This window comes from Ambystoma mexicanum, chromosome 4q (assembly GCF_040938575.1).
Source record: "Ambystoma mexicanum isolate Mex_15411 chromosome 4q, UKY_AmexF1_1, whole genome shotgun sequence".
NCBI classification, from domain to species: Eukaryota; Metazoa; Chordata; class Amphibia; order Caudata; family Ambystomatidae; genus Ambystoma; species Ambystoma mexicanum.
The window spans coordinates 866,133,070-866,154,999 of record NC_090928.1 but is presented as its reverse complement, the minus strand read 5'-3'; the positions used below and the strand labels follow the sequence as shown (position 1 = coordinate 866,154,999).

Below are 21,930 nucleotides of genomic sequence, written 5' to 3'. Positions count from 1 at the left end.
CGCAGTAAATGGAGTTCTATCACCATTACGTACCGTTCTCCTGTCCAGGAGAAACTGTGTTGTGACATTTTTAAAGCAATAAGAGCAACATTCGATCTCAGGGTAGCAAACAAATCACAGTTACTAGTTGGTTTATGTCCCTAGCCAGCATTCTTCCAGGGGGCAGTGGCTTCTGAAACCTAGCTGCGGGAGGATCCCTTCAGGAGATTTTAAGATCGGCTGAATGGTGTAGTGATTCCACTTTCAAGGCGTTCTACTTTAAACCGATTGTGCATGAGATCGCAAACGTTGGTGAATGGGCTTTGAACATGCAAAATTGCAGCGTCTGTGTCTTGACCTAAAATGCCGAATTTCATAGGAAGCGCATAGGAAAATCATAATTTTAATCAAGACAACAGAGGCTTAGATGTTCCAAGCATTGTTCTTTATCACCTTAAGAAACAAGCAACAAAATGAAGGATCGATTTAATTACTGCACAACACTAGTTTAGGTGGAAGGGGTTGCATTATGGCAAAGAGGAGGATGTCCCTTACACGCTCTAATATGTACAGACTTAATTATGGGCATGATCGCATGGGCCACATTATTGAGTTATCCTGGCAGTTCAGTAAAGAGGTTTATGCACAATCTACACCTCCATTGTCTTTATTAAAAGTAGCATATTATTAGTATAATTCCGAGAAATAAAGTTGGTACCCTTTAGTGCGCTCCTTGGGAAGAATTACTCAATCACTTGGTTATGTTAATTCCAATTTGTTTATTCAGTATAGGTTCTGGATACTCCATACACTTAAAGTTTCAATAAACAAACTTTGTCTCCCAAATTGTCTCCCAACACGTGTTTCCCCATGACTTTAGCCACGGTTCCTCAGGGGAGATTCCTTGTCATGTTTCTCATAATTCTGATTCAGTATTGATTGGTATTCAATTTTCTCTCTCATCGGGTCTCTATTTGTCTTCCTTTTGTTCTTTTTCCCTTTTTTCTTTTTTTCTTGTGTGTAGATTCTTGTGGATTCAAAGATGTTCCTTTCTCTCGGTACGATTGCCTCTATGCGAACCACGGATGCATAGAGGCAATCGTACCGAGAGAAAGGAACATCTTTGAATCCACAAGAATCTACACACAAGAAAAAAAGAAAAAAAGGAAAAAGGGAAAAAGAACAAAAGGAAGACAAATAGAGAGCCGATGAGAGAGAAAATTGAATACCAATCAATACTGAATCAGAATTATGAGAAACATGACAAGGAATCTCCCCTGAGGAACCGTGGCTAAAGTCATGGGGAAACACGTGTTGGGAGACAATTTGGGAGACAAAGTTTGTTTATTGAAACTTTAAGTGTATGGAGTATCCAGAACCTATACTGAATAAACAAATTGGAATTAACATAACCAAGTGATTGAGTAATTCTTCCCAAGGAGCGCACTAAAGGGTACCAACTTTATTTCTCGGAATTGTACATATATTGCTGCAGCCACAATACAAGCACCCCTGGTGCAGACCCTTGGCCATCTGAGAAAGGAACCAGAGAGGCACAAAGGCTTCGCTCTAGATAGGAACTCAAGCCGACATTGGCTGTAACATCTGTTTTTTTCAAAAATATTATTAGTATGCTTTATACATAAAAACTCAAAAGCAGTTTATATGGCCGTACAAATAGAAACGTAACGAAAGTAATTCATCCACAGCAAATAATAGCCTTTGAAAACGTTAAATGTAATCTATTTGTACATTTCGTTTCTTTGTTGTTGATACACTTCTTTACATTTACTACCATTGCTTAAACTACGAACAGCTTACATTCCAAGATTGTTGTCAACAAGGTAAACTACTTTATAGTCTTAGCTATACCCTTCCCCCATTACTCATACATTCGCTTCGCTATCAATAGTTGCTATTGTTAACCACGAATATTTAGGTTGGCTCAAAAATCAGCAAGAGCCTCCTAAACCGTGTGTGCACAATGCACATTGCCATTATCCGGTCCGTCATGTTCTTCGTCATAAAGAAGTCCCTAACGCAAATAAAATCTTCCAAACAAAAGAGAAAAACACACACCTGTCCGTGTACGATATAAACATGCGTCTAACTACTAACACAAAGCCAGCCCTGTTGACTTTGGCAAGTACTGTTTTCCATCTGTCTCCGTCTGTATTGCATCCCCTTCTTCCGCCTTCGCGTTCTGTGACCGGTCACCGCCTTCCCTCACCGCCTACCAATCGCCTGCTCGCCCTTCCTCCAGCGCCGCCCCATCAAGCTGCTCCCCCCGCGTATTTCGTCCAGTAATGCCGCCAGAACATACAGCATCTGACAGTAGGAGTCGGAACTGCCCACCCAGACTATAACTTCTGGTGGGCGGAACTGCCCGATTAGCGTAAAGTGGTGATTGGTAAAACAAAAAAAATACCGGAAGACACTAACTGAACGCTGGTGATTGGCTGGAGAAAAGAGAGCGGAAGTTGTCTGTGGGAGACACAACTGCTTCCTGTTTACCTGCCGAGAAAACCCATCAAGGAACAAGCCAGGGAGACGTGAATTAATTTCTAACCCATATCTCCAACATGGTTTGTGACAAGTGTGAGTGTCGGGGACTGGCTGGGTGGAAGGGGACGCTTTGACCGTACTAGTCCTCAGCTGTTGCCATCCTCTTATCACGCAGTGCATCTTTTTTTATTCCTCTAGCCCTTCCTTTTTGAGAAGCTTTATGTTGTTCATTATTGTCTCTTAAGACTTCTTTTAGCAAAGGGAACATTAAGTAAAATATGAAAACCAGTTAAGTTTTTAACAAATCGACAGATCCGCCTCTTAAATGGAGCGTTGGTGATATGCTGTTCCCAATAACACCCACAGTGCACCCCCGGTTTCGCTTGTATGGTTTTCGTAACCTAGTAGTAGTTTTCTGATTTTTCTGTCTGTGTAATGCCCCAACGTTAAGTTATTGTAAACGTGCTTTACTTCACACCAGCTTAAATTTACTTAACAGTGGACAGTTGCTTCACTGGACTTATAGTGCATGAGAGAATGGGACCACATGTCCTCTCATCAGGAGGCGCGCTGGGGTGGGGTGCGCCTTCTGCACCCTCAGCGCCCAAAATGCCCAAGCTGCTCTTACTCCTGCAGTCTCTATATATGAATGCCGGCGCCGCTCTCGCAAGACTACGTCCCCACATTGTGATATTTTTCCCCCCTTGGGAGCTGCTGCTGGTGAGCAGGGGGTTACTTTTTTCCATTCCTAGTTGGTTTCACAGTGACATCATGACATTCCTCTCTGCCAGCAGCTAAAACTGCAATGAGACATTATTCAGTATTGTCAGGGCTTTACATGGGTTAAGACATTTAGGGGTGGGGCCCTCTTTTGGGGGTGTAGCTTATAGGATGGGCGTGGCCTAAACGTACCCAAACCATAATAAGGTATGCATACAAATATATAAATGCTTACTTTGTGTACTACGCAAGCCATCTTTTATAAATATCTGTTTATAAAAGATGGTGTTGTATTCTGCAATGAGGCGTGTGTGGAATGTTGTTCAGGGATCAACATTCCACACGGGGCAGTTGATTGTCTTGGTTGATTTCTGGTGGTGGCTCATCTGCTCCTGCGGTCCAGAATAAAGCAGTAAACTACCTTGTGCGCCTCAGCTTACTTCACTGGCGACGAGTCTGGACCCCATTCTTCCCATGCGTGCGGCTGTTGGTGGCCTTCGAGGAACAGAGACAAAGGAGCAGGAGCCGCGGGGTGGATCGGCTCTGGGCAGTGCGGCATCCCGGGTCGACTAGGGCCATCGACTCGTGCAGTCCAGGCGGACCGTGGGTGGCCGCGTATTGGGCTGCAGCAGCAGGCGCAGGCACGTGAAGACGGCGCTGTTCTGGAGCCCCTGGGCCTGCGTAGCTGGGCGTGTTGCGGTGACTCCCAGGAGGGTGGCGGCCGTGTGCGGGCCGGCCACGCAAGCTTTCTGAAGCGCCGCTTGCCTTAGGCGGAGCTGGGGGTGCTGCGAGTGGCTGGCCTGCTATACGCCTACAGTGTGATTGGATCTGGGGGCGTGGCTTGCTGGGAGAAGAGAGCCGGCGTGTGTACGCTCCCCAAGCAACAAGAAGGGTGGGGCTGGAGCGGCTGACCTGCTATACGCTTCCCATAGGAGTGATTCCGGGGGTGTGGCTCGCTGTGAGAAAAGCGCAGGCGTGTGTATGCTCCCCAGGATCAAGGAGGGTGGGGCTGAAGCAACTGATCCTGCGACAGGCACGCAAGCTCTGGTCTTCACTCAGGTCCCCACCTGCGGCGCAGGGGGGGTGGAGGGGCGTGTCTGGCCCTTTGAACATCGTTGCATTCGTTGGTTGAGTTCTGGTGCTTAAGGGGTGGTGGACAGAAACCCTCTGCACCCACATTGCTTGCTGGTGACCGCCATATTTAGTACACCAGATGAGGAGATTTTATTATGCGCAAGAGAAACTGGGTGGAGTTGCCTTAGAAGCGTTGCTTGAGGAATATTTTGCTGTTCAACCAGTGTCATTGCTGTCCATAGAACATGTTGCACACTGCTGCCAGACCCCCTCCTGCATTCTTGCCAACTCCTGGGGAACCAGCAGCCCCATGGGACCAGTGGATTGACTCATTTAAATTGTATTTGAGGGCTGCTGGGGGTGCCAAGTTCGATGACGATGAGAAGGAGGCAGCGCTGTTGAACTGTATTGGTACTGAGGGATTACAGGTTTTTTGCCATTTGCTGGGGGAGGAAGTGACTGTTCCTGGCAGTGGTGAAGGTGAAAGAGTAGTAAGTGATGAAACTGATCTGAAGAAGCTGGAGGTTCGCTTTGGCAGGAGGATAAACGTTGTGCTGGAGAGTTTCAAGTTCTTTTCCAGGGCACAAGGGTCAGGGGGGTCCATTGACGCTTATGTGACAGCATTGCGGGCTTTGATGGCTACCTGTAGATTTTCAGGGACTTTGGATGAGTACATTAGAGACCAGATAATGATGAAGACGAGTAACCAGAAGATTAGAGAGAGACTTTGGATCGAAAGTGACCCACCATTGGAGAAGGTGGTAGAGATCGCTAGAGCCATTGAAGCTTCCCGGTCAAGCATCCAAATCGTCACTGAAAAGGAGAATTCTAGAGATGTGGTTCAGGCTGTTTTACCTCGCAATAGAGGTGGTGTTATGGACAGCAGAAATAAGTTTGAGAAGACTGACAATCAAGGCGGGAGAGTGCCTAGAGTCTTGTAGGAAATGTGGCTGGATTAGTCATCTTAATGGCTCAAAAGAATGTCCTGCTGTCAATGTAGAATGTAGAAAATGCAGATGTAGGGCCATTACGCCCGCATGTGCAAGTTCAATGTGGTGGCTAGTGTGACATCGTAGGGGTGTACTTCAGATCAGGAGGCTGGGTCTATTGTGAAGCCTGAGCAAGGTTTAATACTTCATGTAGAAGGGGTGTCTCGTAATGGTCCATGGGTTTCAGTGTTGGTGGATGGTCATCCTTTAGACATGTTAGTCGATTCGGGCTCACCATATACCATAGTGGCTCCAGAAGTTTACGTGGGGAAGTTGGGGAAGGAGATCTCAGCTTTGCATGTGTCCGATATTAGCCCCAGTGCCTATGGGCAGAATCCCATTAAGGTGTTGGGTTATGATTGGTCTTGTATTGAGTTAAAGGGTCGGCAAACCATGGGCAAACTGTATGTGGCGCTCAAAGGTACCAGTGTGTTGGGCTGGGATGAACAAGCTGCCTTGGGTATTTAAATCCTCCCAGGGAAGGAGGTCCCCGTACTTAGCATTCATGAGGATGGGGATGTGTGTAGACAAGTGACATCGGAATCACTCAAAGAGTTTCTGGAGGTGTTTTCTGATAAATTGGGGAGACTCAAAGGATCTTCCCATCGTATCATTTTGAAAAAGGATGTTGTGCCCAAGGTACATAAAGTGAGATGTGTCCCAGTTTTAGCAAGGAATGGCTTAAAAGTAGAATTGGACAAACTTAGGGTGGCAGGGATCATTGAGCCCATTAAGTCCTCGGAATGGTTATTTCCGGTGGTATTGGTCAAGAAAGGGGATGGAAATATCAGGATGTGTGTGAACATTAGGGAGTTAAATTCAAGCATTTGGGTCGATCGCCATCCTTTGCCAAACATTAATGAATTACTGCTGACCCTTGGTAGGGCAAAATGTTTTTCTTCATTTGACTGGTCCGCTACATACCATCAGATTGATTTACATGTTGATTCTAGACCCCTCACCTCCTTTGTGCCTCCTTTCGGAGCCTATCACTTTTGTCGCATGCCGTTCGGCATTGCATCAGCATCGGCTGTGTTCCAATGCTTGATGTAGGAATTGTTTGGTGGCTTATCAGGGGTATGTTACTTTCAGGATGACATCTTGGTGTGGGGTGGTTGTAGGGAGAAGCAGGACATCAGGGTTTGTGAAGTTATGAAAGTGTTGAGAGAAAAAGGTTTGACTGTGAAGTTGTCGAAATGCCAGGTGGGTGTGGATAAAGTGACGTATTTGGGTCACATCCTTAGTGCTAAGGGAGTCAGTCCCAAGGCAGAACTGGTCCAGGTGATGAAGGATCCGTTGAAGGCATTTCTGGGTTTAGGCGAACACTATGTGAAGTTTATACCCAGCTATTCTGTGATAGAGCAGGAGGCTTTGGCGGTGATCTGGGCGTCTAGACACTTTAGAACGTTCCTATGGGGCATTCCGTATGTGGTGAGGATAGATCATAAATCATTGGTGCATGTGTTCTCCACTAGGGGTGTTGTGGCTGTATCTCCTAGGATAGCCAGGTGGTCAGTGGAGTTGCAAGAGTACAACTTCATCATGCAGTATTTGCCTGGGAGACCAAATGTAGTAGCTGATTGTTTATCACGCTTGCCTACCTCAGAGTTTGTGAAGTTTCAAGGTGGTGACGTGGTAGAGGAGGAGGAATTTACAGAATTTCAGATTGCCTGTGTTATTCCTGCCGTTGACAAGTCTGTTTGGGACGCAGAGAGCGATAATGATGTGGAATTGTGTTGGATTAGAGAGGGTCTGAGCAATGGTTGGGAGGTGGGTAAGGATAGACCAGAAGGCAGAGGGTATTCTCAAGTGTTGGATGAGTTAGTCCATGGGGTGTGTCCAGAGGTGCGAAGTTGGTTCCGCCTGTCAGTTTCAGGTATAGGATTGTGGCACTTGCCCATGAGGGACATTTAGGACAATCTTTGACCAAGAGGAGGTTGCGGGAGGAGTATTGGTGGCCTTCCATGGATCGTGATGTTGAGTTGGTGGTGAAGGATTGTCATGAATGTGCCATGAGCGATAAGAGCAAGTTGGTGTGCCCCCAGCCCATCCATCCGGTTAACATTCCTAGGGAGGTGTGGTCTAAGGAAGCCCTTGATATCATGGGTCCTTTCGAATGTTTGCAGCAAGAATGCAGGTTTCTGTTGGTGCTTGTGGAATCATATCCAGATGGATTGAGGTAGCAACATTTGGCAGGATAACTACAGGGTGTGTCATTGCTTTCTTGAAGAAAGTATTTGATAGAGCAGGGATACCCGCCAGTCTGGTCACGAATAATGGTGTTCAATTTACATTTAGACTCATGAAGGAATTATTGGGACAGTGTGGTGTAGAACACCAGTGCACGGCTTTGTATAATCCAAGTGCTAATGGCTTGGTGGAAAGAGCCAATGGTACTATTAAGAGTGCCATCATTTTGGCTCTGGCCAATGGACTTGATTGGCAAGAGGTAGTTTCGGAATATTTATTGGCCTATCGCAGAACCCCTTCTGCGAGCACGGGTAGGACACCCTCCCAATTAATGAGGGGAAGAAAACCGGGAACGACCTTGAGATCCCTGGCATTGGGAGGTGGTGGTCCGTGTGAGTTGGATTTTGAGGGAGTCCATCGCAATATTTTGGCACGTCAGGAGGCTGTAAGGTTCTCTCAAAGGAACAGGAAGGAATTGGAAGTATTGGTGGGTGATGCAGTTTGTGTAAAAAATCCCAGATTTGTTCTGAAGGGCGGCAGTGCATTTTTACCTGCCAAGAGAGTGATCAAGTGTGGCAAACGATATGTACATTTGGAGGATGGGTCAAAATGGAGCAAAAGACGTGTGACGTTACCAGGCTGACCCAGGTAATTACAAACGGAAGATGTTTTATTGTTCTTGGTTACATAGATGCAGATATGAAAGGTAGGAGAGAAGGTCACAAGCATCTGTCCTGGTTCCCTGCCATACTCCAAGTCCCAACCGTTTTGTTTCCTTTAAGATGTTTTCCTTTTTTTTGTCGTTGTATAAGGCAAGAAGATATGTTGTATTCTGCAATGAGGCGCGTGTGGAATGTTATTCCGCGTTCAGGGATCAACATTCCACACGGGCCCGTTGATTTTCCCAGTTGCTTCCTGGTGGCGGCTCATCTGCTCCTGGGGTCCAGAATAAAGCAGTAAACTACCTTATGCGCCTCAGCTTACCTCAGATGGCTTGCAAATTAAACAAACCATAGTAAGGTACAAAAACCATAGTAAGGTATGCACATAAATATATAAATGCCTACATTTATATATTTGTTTGCGTACCTTACTATGGTTTGTGTACTTAAAGATGGCTTGAAAAATACACGAACCATAGTGAGGTATGCACACAAATATAGAACCTTTATATATTTCTGCACGTACCTTATGGTTTGCATATGGAATTATTTTTGAACATTTCTATGTTTATGAAAGATAGCTTAAAAGTGCACAATTCAGCCAACTTTTATAAAGCTTTGACGACGTCTTTGTCTGTTGGCAAAGCTTTATAAAAGATGGCTTGAATTGTGTACTTTTCAAGTCATCTTTTATGAAACTTGAAATATTTAATGTAATCTCTAGGTTTGCAGAGGGTTAAAGACGCCTCAGCGACCTGTTACTCACCAGTGGAAGTTAGAGTGACTGACAGAAGTGCCATCCAGTTACAGCGATGCTTGCACTTCAGTCAGCTCACTTAATGGTGGGTGCATCTACCGTCGCGGCTGCGGCCGTGGCGGCATAATGCATTCCGCCGAAATTGTAGTTGGACCTGGAGCCCCGTCAAGGGCCCGGCTCAGCCTCACTTTTTGGAGACTGTCGGGGCCTGGCCCCGGCCTACTTGAACCACAGAGTATTGTAATTTTATCTTTGGAGGACCGTCCTCGGATTGACATGCTAGAGAACCAATTACTTTTTTGATTGTTTTATAGTGGATGTCTGGTTTACAATTAACCTCATAATTTAATTAATCTTTTATAATGTGCTTAATACCAGAGACCAGTCTCAAAGTGTGGGACCGGGATTGAAACCTGTATTGCTCTACGTTGTCTTGCTTCCAAGACAAACACGTTGCCCAAGATAAGATATATGATATGATATGGCATTTGTAACGCTCCTATACACAAGTGTTTCAAGGTGCGACGAGACAAGGGAGGGGTCGGGAGGGGTGGGGGTAGAGGTGGAGGGGGGAACAACGGAGGTAGGACAGACAATGATCCTATTTGGCCAGGTGTCATTCAGATCGTGCGAGTGCAGTGGAAGGGGGAAGGAGGAAGGGGAAGGATGAGTGCGAGGAAGAAAGGGGAGAGGACAGTGCAGTACATGGGGTAAAGAAGTATGGCCAGCAGGTGGCAAGTGCAAGGATCTATTCTCCCAGCTGTAGACTGTTAAATCTTGTATAGAAACATTAAAATAAACTAAGATAAAAAGAGAGATAATATGTAAAAACATGTTAAAAATATCTTCAATTTATTTTATAGTTGCTAAACATATATCCTATTAATTTACACATTACATGCATCGTTTTAAGAAATTTAGAATATTTTAATGAAGTGTATTACTTTGCATCTATAATGTATAATGCCAATCCTCCCATCAATTAAAGGTCTATTTTTTAATATTCCCAATATTGAGTTAGAGCTATTATCAGATATTTGTTTTCCATTCGTACATCAAGACCAGAAGGCCTCAGACTGTAATTCTTTTTGTTTGAAACATACTTCCTAAAAATAATTTCTTTGGAAGTTCTAAATGTTCACAATCAATTACTTTGACATTTCTCATTCTAGAGTACCCTTGAGCTTTCTTTATCTTTAATCATGACCCAATAACTTCCATAGTAGCTTCATTCTGAACATAGAGGCTTCTAGTATCTCCATCTGTGAAACGGTTAATATACTGCTGTTGTTTAGCATCAGTTGCATACCTTACGTGTTCATGTGAGAAAGACCTGACCACTAAAAATGTCCATATTATTTTCCAATCCCAAAGTTTTGCTTCTTGCTTCAATTCTTTTGTTGCTGAGTTCAGAATGGACATCCTATTAACCTCCAAATATATTTCCTGGATAACATTTAATTTACTTCTCTATATCTGTGAATTTCAGAGTTATTTCCCTTCTCTACTAACGTCGCTCAGAAAACCTTTCAGTGTGTGCTCATTTGTTAACGTTATTTTAAGGAAAACATATCTTTATCTTTATCTAGGTAACTAATAAAAACAATCCTTACTTGCACCTTATAAATTGGGTTGTTGTGTTATGTGAAATGCAAAAACAAGGTTGCCAAAATGGCTCCTCCATTTCCAATTACCATATGTCCATGTTTGTTGCTTCAAAACCATATGCAACAGAATAGCCTTCATATTTTCTGTCTAGGCCTCTCTAAAACAAGGGTGACTGCAATCTTAGTTTCCCTTATCACAGTTGCAAGAGAATATAGACCTGCAGTCCCAATTTCCAGAAGTTTCTTTTGAAAATCTGCCGTATATATGCTAAAAAGGAATTGAGCCAGCTCTTTTTGAGACTTTTGAGACTTTACCTCTGCCATCTAGGCCACTTTTACTGTTGTATCCTCATCAACTATTTTGACTAGATTCAATAAGGTATGATCTACCCCTACCTACTTATTTGCCTCCTTATACCCATTGTAGAGATCGTATTGAAGGCAGAGAAATCTATGAAGTCCAAATATAGAGGCATATTACATTGTTTAATGCTGTCCTCAAGCATATTTAACACAAATATGTTGTGATCTGTGGAATCATATTCACAAAATCCTGTTTGTACTTGTGCTGTATTTTTTTTGTTTGATTTGTTGTTGATCCGTGTTTTTGTTTCTGCAAGAATAATTCTGAAAATATTTTATTGAGAAGTAACCATAAGAGCTATTAATCTATAATCTCTATATTCGAGGTGATTTCCTTTTTTGAAAATAAAAATCACTTAAGCCAATTGCCACATGTTCGAGATTTTTCCTGTTTTTGTAATCTTATGAAACATTGACGTGGAGTTGTCCCCATTTCTTTGATTGGTAACTTAAGGCGACATTGGTGAAGCTATCTGGCTTCAGAGTTTGGGATTTTTGTAATTGTTCTAATCTTTATTATTTACTCCTCCACATCTAAGTTAGTTTCCTGCTTGGAGTCTAATAATGGATTTACATTTACCCTGTCCCATTCTGTTAATAAAAAAAGTGGTGTAATATTCTTGCTGACTTTTTCCAGTGATTGGATCTAATTGCGAGGTACTCTTTGACACTTCGTGACTGTTCTTGAATTGCAAAAATGTCCTATCATCTGCGTGCAGGATTGTTTCAATCCATCATTGTGTTTCCTTTGTTTTGTTGTGGCTAATTAACCAGGTTGTATACCTTTTTGATATTTATTTTTTTCTTCTCTATTAATCCTAATTGTGTACACTTTAAAATCCTAATCTCCCTCAGCAATTCTTTTTTTCTCATCAGTCTTGTCTGTATTATACGTTACTTTCCTATGAATAGACACTGGCCTCTGGTCTCAATGACAAATCCTTTAGCCCAAGACAATATATGGCCGTGTAAACTTATCAATACCTCATTTATGAGCATAGCTCCTTCTAAATCCAAGGTCTGCAAATATTTATTAAAAGATTTACTATTCTTGCCAAGTCCTTTTTATTCTGTTTCTTTTTCAATTACTTCCATTGTTAAAGACATAATTTATGATCGCTAGAAATTGTTGGAATCATTTGTAAAGATTTGATGGGTGATTAGCATGAACAAAATCATAATCTGTCAAAGATTGAGAGCCACCTTCATAATTTGTGGAATTACGCAGGATGTCACTGGGTATCCTAACATTTACCATTCCCCAATCATTAAATAGTTCTGAACAAAAGCTTCCTGCTTTGTTCATCTTTTTTGTTTCAAAATTGATTCTGGAGTTTGATCTGCCCTATTATCATCTTCATATTGTGCTATATGATTTCCGGGACCCCAAAGTACCCCCTCTCCACCACAAGGAGGGTAGAGTACAATTCCACATGTTCTGATGAAATGTGAAGTAAAGCACATCCTTTCCTGGGAACTAGGGGTACGGCATAAACCTTGATTAATGAGCCATTCACAGATTTGCACTGAATATTTTCTTTAATTAAATATCACTGATTGAAAATTAGCAGAGGTCTTGTTGCTTATACATTTACACAAATAGATGGTTATTCTTAAATCCCAGCAGTAAGCCACCGTTAGGACTGCCTCTCAGCCTTTTCTGGGCAGCTTTATATAATAAAGTGAAACTGTCTATTGTGGGGAGAGTTGCAAGACAGGTTTCCTGTATCATAAATTTGTCATGTGAGCCTACTGTATCTAATATGACCAAATGATGCTATAGTTGTTTATACCTCAGTCCCGAGAATTCCAGGAAAGGAATCAGAATTCTCTGGCGAATTGTCAGGGTTGTATCTTGATGTTGTGGAACAGAAGCTGATTCCAATCAACTTCACCAACCTGTCTTTAAAGTTGCTCTCATGGGTTTATTTAACTTTTATTTCTACTACCCCTTACACAACTAATCTTTAATCGTTCTTGGTTCATAGAATTATACTTATCCTCTTTACTGATCTGTTCAGATTAGATCTTGCTATTCTTCTCAATGACATTTTTTATATCATTAATTTTGTACACTTCAGTTCCCATAATTTGCACATTTTCTGTTTTGTCCATGACCAGTTTAGTGACCATAAGTGAAAAAAAATGCTAATTTGACCTAGTCTAAATATTGTCGTTTAAACTACATTTTAATGTCCTTTTTAATTAATTGTTACATTGGTATAGTATGGGGAATCTGGAGTATTCAAGCTCTGTTTAAAGGTTCATTATCTTATGTATTTGAATATTGTATGTTATTAACATTTATAGTGCTTTTGCGAAAGCGCTGCACAATGGTAGCAATAATACGGTACAAATCACATGATAAAGAACCAATACATCTAGGCAAAAGAGATTTTATGGATTAGTGTGTGATTAAAGAAGAGTGAGTTTTCAGTCAAGTGCGGTAGATGTGATCAGAATGAGAGGAGCCGACGGGCAAATGGAGAGAATAGCAATACAGAAAACAAGCACATAGAGGTTTTGGGGCTGAGAAGGAAGAGGAACTGGGAGCGAAGGGTGCGAGCAGGGGAGTATAATGAGAGATAGACAGGAGCAAGACCATATAGACATTTGTAGACTATGTAGAGGTAGTGAAAGCAGAGAAGAGAGTCAAAAGCTGAGAAATAGATGGGAGGGTGACCGGAGCGAGGGGGAAGTTGGAAAAGGAGCCACATGGCTGAGTTATATGGTTGAGTTATAGATGGAATGAAAGTGGGTATGGTGGGAATATGGAAGACCTATTAGAAGAGATGAACAATAATCAAGATGGGAGTAGATGAGGGAGGATATGAGAATATTTTCTATGTGAAAAGAGGAAATTGCAAGCCCAGCGAAGATTAAAGATAAGTGTGGGCAGTGTTGAAAATGAAAGGAGAAAAGAGAGAGCTGAGTCAAAGATTGCACTAAGGTTAGGGGCTGAGGAGAATGGGGGATGTGGAAAGGAAGAAGACGACCTCTGTTTTGGAGGGATTAAGGTATTGAGGTGAAGAATATGAGAGGTCATCCAGGATTGTTTAGCTGCAAGGCAGGAAGGGATAGAAGTGTGGAGAGAATAGGGAAAAACCATCAGTTTAGAAATGGTGCGAGGGGTAAAAGGAGTCAAGAAAAAGAGAGAGGGTGTGATGAATCTGATGTCATCACTCCTTTCCCGGGGATAGCCTTTTCCTCATCTGGTCAGGGGACAGCAGCTGCTACCTGATCGTGTAGGTGGCTATTTGAGGGTGGACTGCATGGGGGTGTGGGGATGCGACACTCATGAGGATGACACGCCATTATCAGGTGAAACATGGTATTCCCCCTTCCCTTTTGGAGATATTCCCACCATTCCTCATCCCTTGATAGCATACCAACATAATCTGCTTCGACAACTTGCCAAGTCTACTGACCGCACTCTTTTTATTATCGGATAACAAACAAAGTGACAAAAACTGAGATGAGGAAGAGGCAAGGAGAAACGATGATTACTCCACATGAGTACGAACACCAGCAGTCTAGTCGCTGGAAGAATCCAATTGGCCTGACATGGTTTAAAACCATGGCAAGAAGAGAAGAATGGAGTTCTTCGTCTACATCCTGGTGCAGATTGAGGATGTAGCGAGAACGATAGATCTGACCGACTAGTCGTTGCCGGAGAACCCAAGCTGTCACTTTAACAGGGGAGCAGAGAAACTGGTAGTGCAGCGACCAGCAGCAGTGCTGAAGAGGAAGTGGCGAGATGGAGCGAGAAGGCAGCCCGGTGAGCGACACCCTGTCAAAACAGGAGGAAGCAAGCCATGCCTCCTGACACCCGAGGGAGCTGGAACGCCGACTGAGGACCAAACACCTGCCGGAGGTGCCTGCAGAATCGTAGAGAGCCGTGAAAGCAGGAGACGGACCCGATTCTGAGTCGGGAACGCAGAGACACTGCAGACAAAGAGCTGGTGAACCCAGTAACGGGGTTACGACACCAAAGCACTGTCAGGAAAAGTATTAGATGACATAGACAGTGAGACTGGGATCTAGGCCCCACAGTACGAACTTGCGGAAGACCAAGAAGGGACATTTTGTATTAAGACCTGGAAGGAGAGTATACCAGGTGAGGCCAAATGTGTGAAGTGAATTGCATAAGAAGTCCTGGCAGGAAAGTATAACAGGCAAACCAAAGTATGGGGAATGAACTGCATAAGAAAATCCCAAGGAAGACACATGCCCACAAGATTTTGAAATACATTGAATGTGTAAGAGAACCTGGAAGGGGAGTACAACAGGTGTTCTGCGAGTCTGGGACCTGAACCCAAGTTGTGATATTGTGAAAAGCGAATCCCACGGAAGACACATTGCCTTAGGATTGTGAATTACATTGAAGGAGGAATAAAACCCGCGGAAGGTAGTCATTTCCCCCGGAGTGGATTGCGATACCAAGAACTTGACTTTCTTTTAAAACTTGATGTTTTGGCGGAGAGAAACCTGCAGCAGGGAGTCGTTCCCTGAAACTTTGAATATTAACCATTTGAGAATGTTGTTGGTTTTATACTTGACTTTAACATTTTGTGCACTTTCAAGGCCAAAGACCATATTCTTTACACCTTAGAGTGTGAGGGCTAGGGTAGGATTTCGGACACAGGAAACCTTTGCTTTGGACATCTTGACACAGCACAGACCCTTGGTTTTGGTTGAGGTAGGGAAATATCTCCTAGATTAGGGATAGTGAGGCATTTTCCAAACCCTTTTTTAAAAAAAAAAATTTAATAAACATCTGTAACCAACACATGAGTCCTCTGTATCAGCGTCTCATTCCTGGCCCTTCACAGAGGGTACAGAGAGAGAAAAGTAAGGGGCCAAAAACCAACTCTTGGTGGACACAATAAAGGGTGAGAGGGAGAAGTGTCTAGCCCAAGAGAAAGAATGGGAGTGTTCCAACAGATAAGAACAGAACCAGTGAAGCTCAGGGCCTGAGAGGCCAAGCTAGGCCAAAAAGGATGATGGAGTGTTACGCCATGTCGAATCCCGCTAAAAGATCCAAGAATATAAGTATGGGGGACTGTTTAGTGAGGATAGAGTTTGAGATGTGTAATAGAGCTGGTTCTGTTGAGCGAGAAGAGTGAAATTCGCATTGATAGAGGGAAAGAATAGAATGCTGAGAAAGAAATGCAGAGAATTGATTATAGACAACTCTTACATGGAGTTTAGACAGAAAATGGAAAAGACATTGGTCTAGAGTTGGACTGAAGTGAAGGGTCGAGAGAGGGTTTCTTAAGAATAGGGATGGTATTTGCATGTTTGAAGGACGTGGGAAAGACAGAAGAGTGGGAGCGATTGAACAGGCAGTTTAGATAAGGTAAGAGGGAAGAGTAGATGTAAGATATCAAAGACTGGGGAAGAGGGTCAAAGGGTGAAGTAGTTGGGTGAGCACGAGTAAGAAGAGAGGCAGTGTTTGTGTCAGGGGCAATGAAGGAGACATTGGGGAGTGGAACGAGGAAGATGGATGGTTGATCACAATGGACAGATGGTGATGAAAAAGAACAAAACATTGTGGCATCACTACAAAGACCAGAATTCCTTGAGACTGTAATTAAACAAGCAATTGGCAACAGCTGAATATAAACACAGCCTCCCTGAAGAGAGTTGGAGACTCAAATGTACTTGGAGGAGCAGAACTATTGTGCATTCGAACTGGCAGTTGGGATTTAACCCTGGTATATTTCTTTTTGAACATTTTGTAGCAGTTGTTATTTTTTAACATTGCTGGGATCAAACCCTGTTATTACTAGTTTGAGGATTAAAAAGACTGGGAACGAGAGTGCGCGCCTGACCTTTTCTTTTTTACATGATGAAAAAGAAGCCTTTAGTGAAGTGACTTTAGTGGTGGTCAACAAATTCTGATACGGTCGAAGCAGGGGAAGAAAGAGAGGGGTCGGAGGGAAGGGAAGTGAGGTTGTTTCCATCGGCGCTGAGCTTTCCAAAGAGAGAATCCGAGTGAGGTGGTGGTAGGTGGATGGCCAGGGCTGGGAGGTTTGTTGGATGGGAAAAAAGGCTGTGATGGTTAATGGGGAAACAATTGTCATCGGGATGATAGACTGGAGATTATATGCTGCTTGATCAGAAGAGGAGGAGGAAAAGTTGTTAGTGGCGGGCAACGAAGAAGTGTATGAGGAAATAAACAAGCATTAAAGGATCAAAGATTGCTTCAGAGGAAGCAAGCCATGGCATCATGAGGTTGTTAGACAGAAACCTGTGCAGTTCCCTTAGGGACCACTGCAAAAGGCTTAAGACTACAGGTGTTGGCAGTAAACCCAATTGGTAGCAGTCTGTACCACCCGGATTTACCTGGTAGCTGTGGCTGAGCAGCCAGACCCCTCTCAAGAAGAGTTAGACAGTATATAGAGTATACAAGATGGGCAAGATGGGTACCAAGATACAGTAGAACAAGCAAACACTGACCAGAGCTTGAGTATAAAAGTAATATAATTATTTATTTAAAAACACACTTTGTGAAATACACTAACACTAATATGGCAAGCAAGTTCAAACACAGTCACTATTAATATATATATATATATATATATATATATATATATATATATATATATATATATATATATATATCCCTGATTACTTATTGAACAAGTCTTAGTTAAAACACCACTTATTTACAGACAGAGGTGAGCGCTTATCCTAAGATGGCACTTCAATAAGTTAGTTAAAAAGGGAAGGAAAAAGGCAGAATTAGGAAGATACACAATACCAACACTTTGAGGAGAACCAGAGCAAGTCAGAAAAGGCAGCGTCTACTGAGGAGCAAGATAGTCATAGGCCAGGCCCACTCTTGGAGAGAGCAAGACGGAATGTGTCCAAGATCACACAGTTGAATAGTACTTCAAAAGGTCGTTGCAGATAGTTCGAAAAGGGTTGGATCAGTTCAGAAAAAGTTAGTTAGGAGGTCCCAAGTCACCCCAGGATAGAAAGTCAAGGATTTACGGGACACCTTGAACAGTCTGTTGCAAGGGAGACTAGGTGGGACACAGTACCTGAAATGGTGAGAAAGCTCCAGTGGGGGCAGTTGTTCCTGGCAGCGGGTGCAAGTTGGTGCCTCGTTCAGGGGAAGAGAAGATCTCGATGTGGAGGAAAGCTGGAGGTCGTTGCACTGCCAGGGAAGAAACCAGCCGCAGAGTTTCCTGGTTAAAAGGTACTACCCTTTTATTCGCGGTAGTGGTGAAGCGTGACTATCCGGCCGCCGGGGTGCTTGGTACGGGTGATTCGACCATGAGACGATCCAGGAAGGCGAAAAGGAGGGCGAACTGGTTATCCACACCAGTTCAGAGGAAGAAGACTCTCTGGGATGAAGATCCTCTCTGTCGTTGGGAAGTGGAGAGACGGTTCAGCAGGGCTCCACCGGTGGTGTCGTCGTTGCAGGTTGGCTCAGCTTTTCCCTCTTCGGATTCGTTGGTCCAGTGGCGACTTCTGAAGTTCCAGTCCCCAAACCCCTGCTTTTATGCATAAAACCCCCATTCATCAGTCCTAGCTGTCACTCAAACATGCTCCACAAGAGTGCGACTTGAGTTGCTGAGGCAACTCAGTCCAGGGTGCCTAAACCCCCCTCCCACACATCCTGTAGACCCAGACAGAATGGCACCACTTTTGGAGGCTTCTGTGGAGAAGCCTGCCAAAAAGTGGAACAAAGGGCTCGACTTGGGTTGGAGTTACAGAGGCGAACACAAACGCCATTTTAAAACCGAGTCTTGGCAAAAAGATCCAACCGGGGAATAAATATTAAATAAATAACCCGGCGGTATCTTTAACATTGCACCAAAAAAAGTGGTGCGTTTAAAATGAATGGGAAAATCCCATAGGAAATATTATGGTGGAATATTTTGCATGGTAACCACTGCCACCAGCCAGAAACTCGACAAGGGGGGACTGCACAGTGCCCCCTCGAAAAAAACAGACCCAGGGGCAATCTAATTACCCCTACCAGTACTTCCACAATACGATGGTTTGTACTGGTTCTGTTCACAATTTAAGACTAGTAAAGTCAATGGTTACTTTACATGCCCTGGGAGACAGTAGTCAGTCCCAGGGTATGGAGTCTGTGTTACTGCACTGAGGGTGCTGTGTAACACACTTACCAAAACCACATGAAACCCTATGGCGTAAACGACCCCATAGCCCATAAAACACATTACAAAGTCAAAGGATATCTCAAATCATGTCTAAGAGTGGGAGAAAAAGAGTCTCACTCTTAGCAGGAGAAACAAATAAACCCCAAAAATCCAGCAAAGCTGCTGGGGGACTCACTAGGTTTGGGAAATTAGCCTTAACAGAGAATTCTCCCTTACAGAGGTCTAGAGGGGAATGGTAAAGATGGGAGCGGGAGTAAGTAGGAAATGATCAGAGGAATAGATTTGGTGAAACGTAACGAGGAAATTAACTGGATGGATTGGATGAGAAAATTAGGTCGAGAGGAAGTGATCAGACACACTGAGGAGCAGAAAGGGATGTGTGTGTAATGGGAGGCATGTGTAATGCTAAGATAAACTTGTTAAAGCATGGGCGAGGACCACTAGGTCTATAAAGAGTTAAAAAAGAGTTAGAGTGGATTAGAAAATGTGGATAAAATATACTCAAAAGATAAGAAAGGGGAAAGAAGAGAAAGACACGACAAGAGTCCATGAGGAGTGGAAGAGGATACCTCCTCCACCACCCTTGCCATTGGTGCGAGGTATGTGGGTAAAGGTATTGCTAGAGGAGGAGAGACAGGCTGGGGTAACAGTATTTGAGGGGGACAGCCACGTTTGAGAGAAAGTGAAAGTTGAAGGAAAAGAAAAGGTCTAGAATAGAGTGGGGTTTATTACAAACTGATCAGGCGTTCCTGAGCCTAAGCGAGAAAGACAAAGGAGGGGTTGAGGTGAGAAAGGCATAGAGCAGGTTATATTAATTACAAGATTGAGTGGAAGGGGCGATGGAGATCTGGGCGAGCAGTAAATAAGGATAGTGCATGTCATAGCATGAAGAGTGAGAATGACAGCAGGGATAGTAAGAAAGACGGGTAAGATAAGATGAACGATAGGAGAGAAGAGCGGGCTCATGGGTTTGCAAGTTGCTAGGTCTACGGCAAAAGAAAAAGGAACACATTGGAATCTTTTATGGGATGGAACAGGGGCAAACGGAGTGGAGATGTCCTTTAAGATGTCTTCCCTTCGGAAGAGGACACTCGGGGCAACAACGCCCTAATGGACTGAAATTCTGGATAATGACTGCACATGACTGGTCACATGAGCACCTTGATTAGCAGGTTCAGCGGCTCTAGGCGGCGCATGGGATGCCTGCTGCAGCCGCAATGTTATGGCACCTATGGCGACAGCCCTCGGGAGGTTGGCCACCTCTGGTAAGAGCCAGAGCACGGCAGAAGTCGCAGGGATCCAAGAAGTGATGTTAAATCATGTGATGTGTCACTGTACGTAAACTTTGCAAACCTGATTGTTGAAACCATAAGCTCCCACATAAAATGTATCCTGTATACCCGAGACCACCTAGAACCTCACACTAGTGAGTCGGGCTGGTGGAGAGAGACTCTCACTTACTTCTGGTAATCGCTACCTATCACCTAAATCTCACTAGATGCATTTTATAGCACTTAGACAGAAACCACCTTTCCCACAGTGAAGAATTCACTCCCTCTTTCAACAATCATTTTAGTTTGGATAATTCAAGCTAATTGCATCATATTATCATCTATCCAATCACACATTAATTTTTATCCAGAAACATCAAAAAGCTTAGAACTCGTTTTATGCTTTTACAATGTGCTTCCATGTTCGCAATAATCCCTTCCATCTTCTGTCACTAATTAAGAAAAAGGCCTCTATTTTACATCTAGTGGTTTTCGGAATCATTAGGAGAATTTAACTCCTCAGCTAGATCCTATGAAAGGTTTTACAGACTGTCTCAAATACAGTTTCTCCTGAGCCTGTTATAATCATCTTCCCTTTCTTCATCCGTGTTCGTCTATACTGGATCACTGCATATGAAGGGGCTATCAATCTGGTTATTAATACATCCCTGGACGGAAAACTCGCCCCCCCCCCCCCAATCCACATAATCATTTCTCTTGTTATTTAAGACCTGACTGATCTTCCCTCTTCCCTTTCTTCTGCATTAACCTCGCCTCTAATTACTGCTCTAGGGCTGGACTTTTTGGCCCACTCTCACAACCCTCACCCAGTGTAGACTTGTTTGACTGAATCTAAGCACCACATCCATTAACACTCTTTCTGCCAACTTCTGTCTTCCCTGTATCTGCTCCGGCCCGTAGGTATTATTCCTAATATTCATCACACATTTTTAGTAACTAGCACAATTACAACCCATATCTGCAGCCACCTGCCAAGGCCTCATCGCACACTCCTACCTTTGTGCTTTGCCTAGACAGTGGTTATGGGATTCTTACACTTTTCCATCTGCCTTCCCCTGCGATGTGCCCCCTGACAAGTGCATACAGAGTATAACCGAGCTCTCCACTGTAGTCAGTTGCACTTGGGCTCCGTTGACATGCTAGTCCTGCTACCTTTCCTTTCTTGGCAATGCGCTCCTTAGAATAGAGCTGACTCCCACAAAGCATTGTGTCCAGCTGTCCACATTGTTTTTTCCAGCTCATGACCATTTTATCCTTTTATCTATTCACCCTTTTCCCTCCAACTAGCTTTCCTCTCTATTAGTACTTCAAGTATCATTATGCTCCTTCCACTAGTCTCCTGGACTGTGATCCCCAGAAGGGCCTCCCCAACATCGCTTCAGCGCCATTACATATGGCAGAAGCGCTATACAAATGCAAGATGAGATGACATGCACCGTTTTTTTAGGAATATGCTCCCATATTCCTGTTCGGTCTCTTAACATTATTACTCCTGAGGGTTTCCAATTTGTACGCAATCTAGATGTTTTCTTCTTTACACCGTTTCTCAAGAATGTATACGTTCCACCTCACTCTTAAAATTTCTTTGCTCCATCCCAGTTTGACCACTTATCTCACTTAAAATGTCCTCATTACACGTTTCCCGGCAACT

The 21,930-nt window shown here is 43.5% G+C and overlaps 2 protein-coding genes across 2 annotated transcripts in view; one reads left to right on the top strand and one right to left on the bottom strand.

Annotated features, from left to right (window-relative positions):
* The window catches only part of PIGF (phosphatidylinositol glycan anchor biosynthesis class F), a 203,817-nt gene extending 201,620 nt beyond the window's left edge, over nucleotides 1–2,197 (bottom strand). The window contains exon 1 of the mRNA XM_069608440.1: nucleotides 2,059–2,197. The gene's annotated coding sequence lies outside the window, so the exon portion shown is untranslated. The remainder of the gene's footprint in view (nucleotides 1–2,058) is intronic.
* A 196-nt stretch (nucleotides 2,198–2,393) lies between these two features.
* The window catches only part of CRIPT (CXXC repeat containing interactor of PDZ3 domain), a 165,054-nt gene continuing 145,517 nt past the window's right edge, over nucleotides 2,394–21,930 (top strand). Inside the window, exon 1 of the mRNA XM_069608442.1 lies at nucleotides 2,394–2,577. Coding sequence (XP_069464543.1) covers nucleotides 2,562–2,577 — 16 coding nt within the window. The 5' untranslated portion in view covers nucleotides 2,394–2,561. The remainder of the gene's footprint in view (nucleotides 2,578–21,930) is intronic.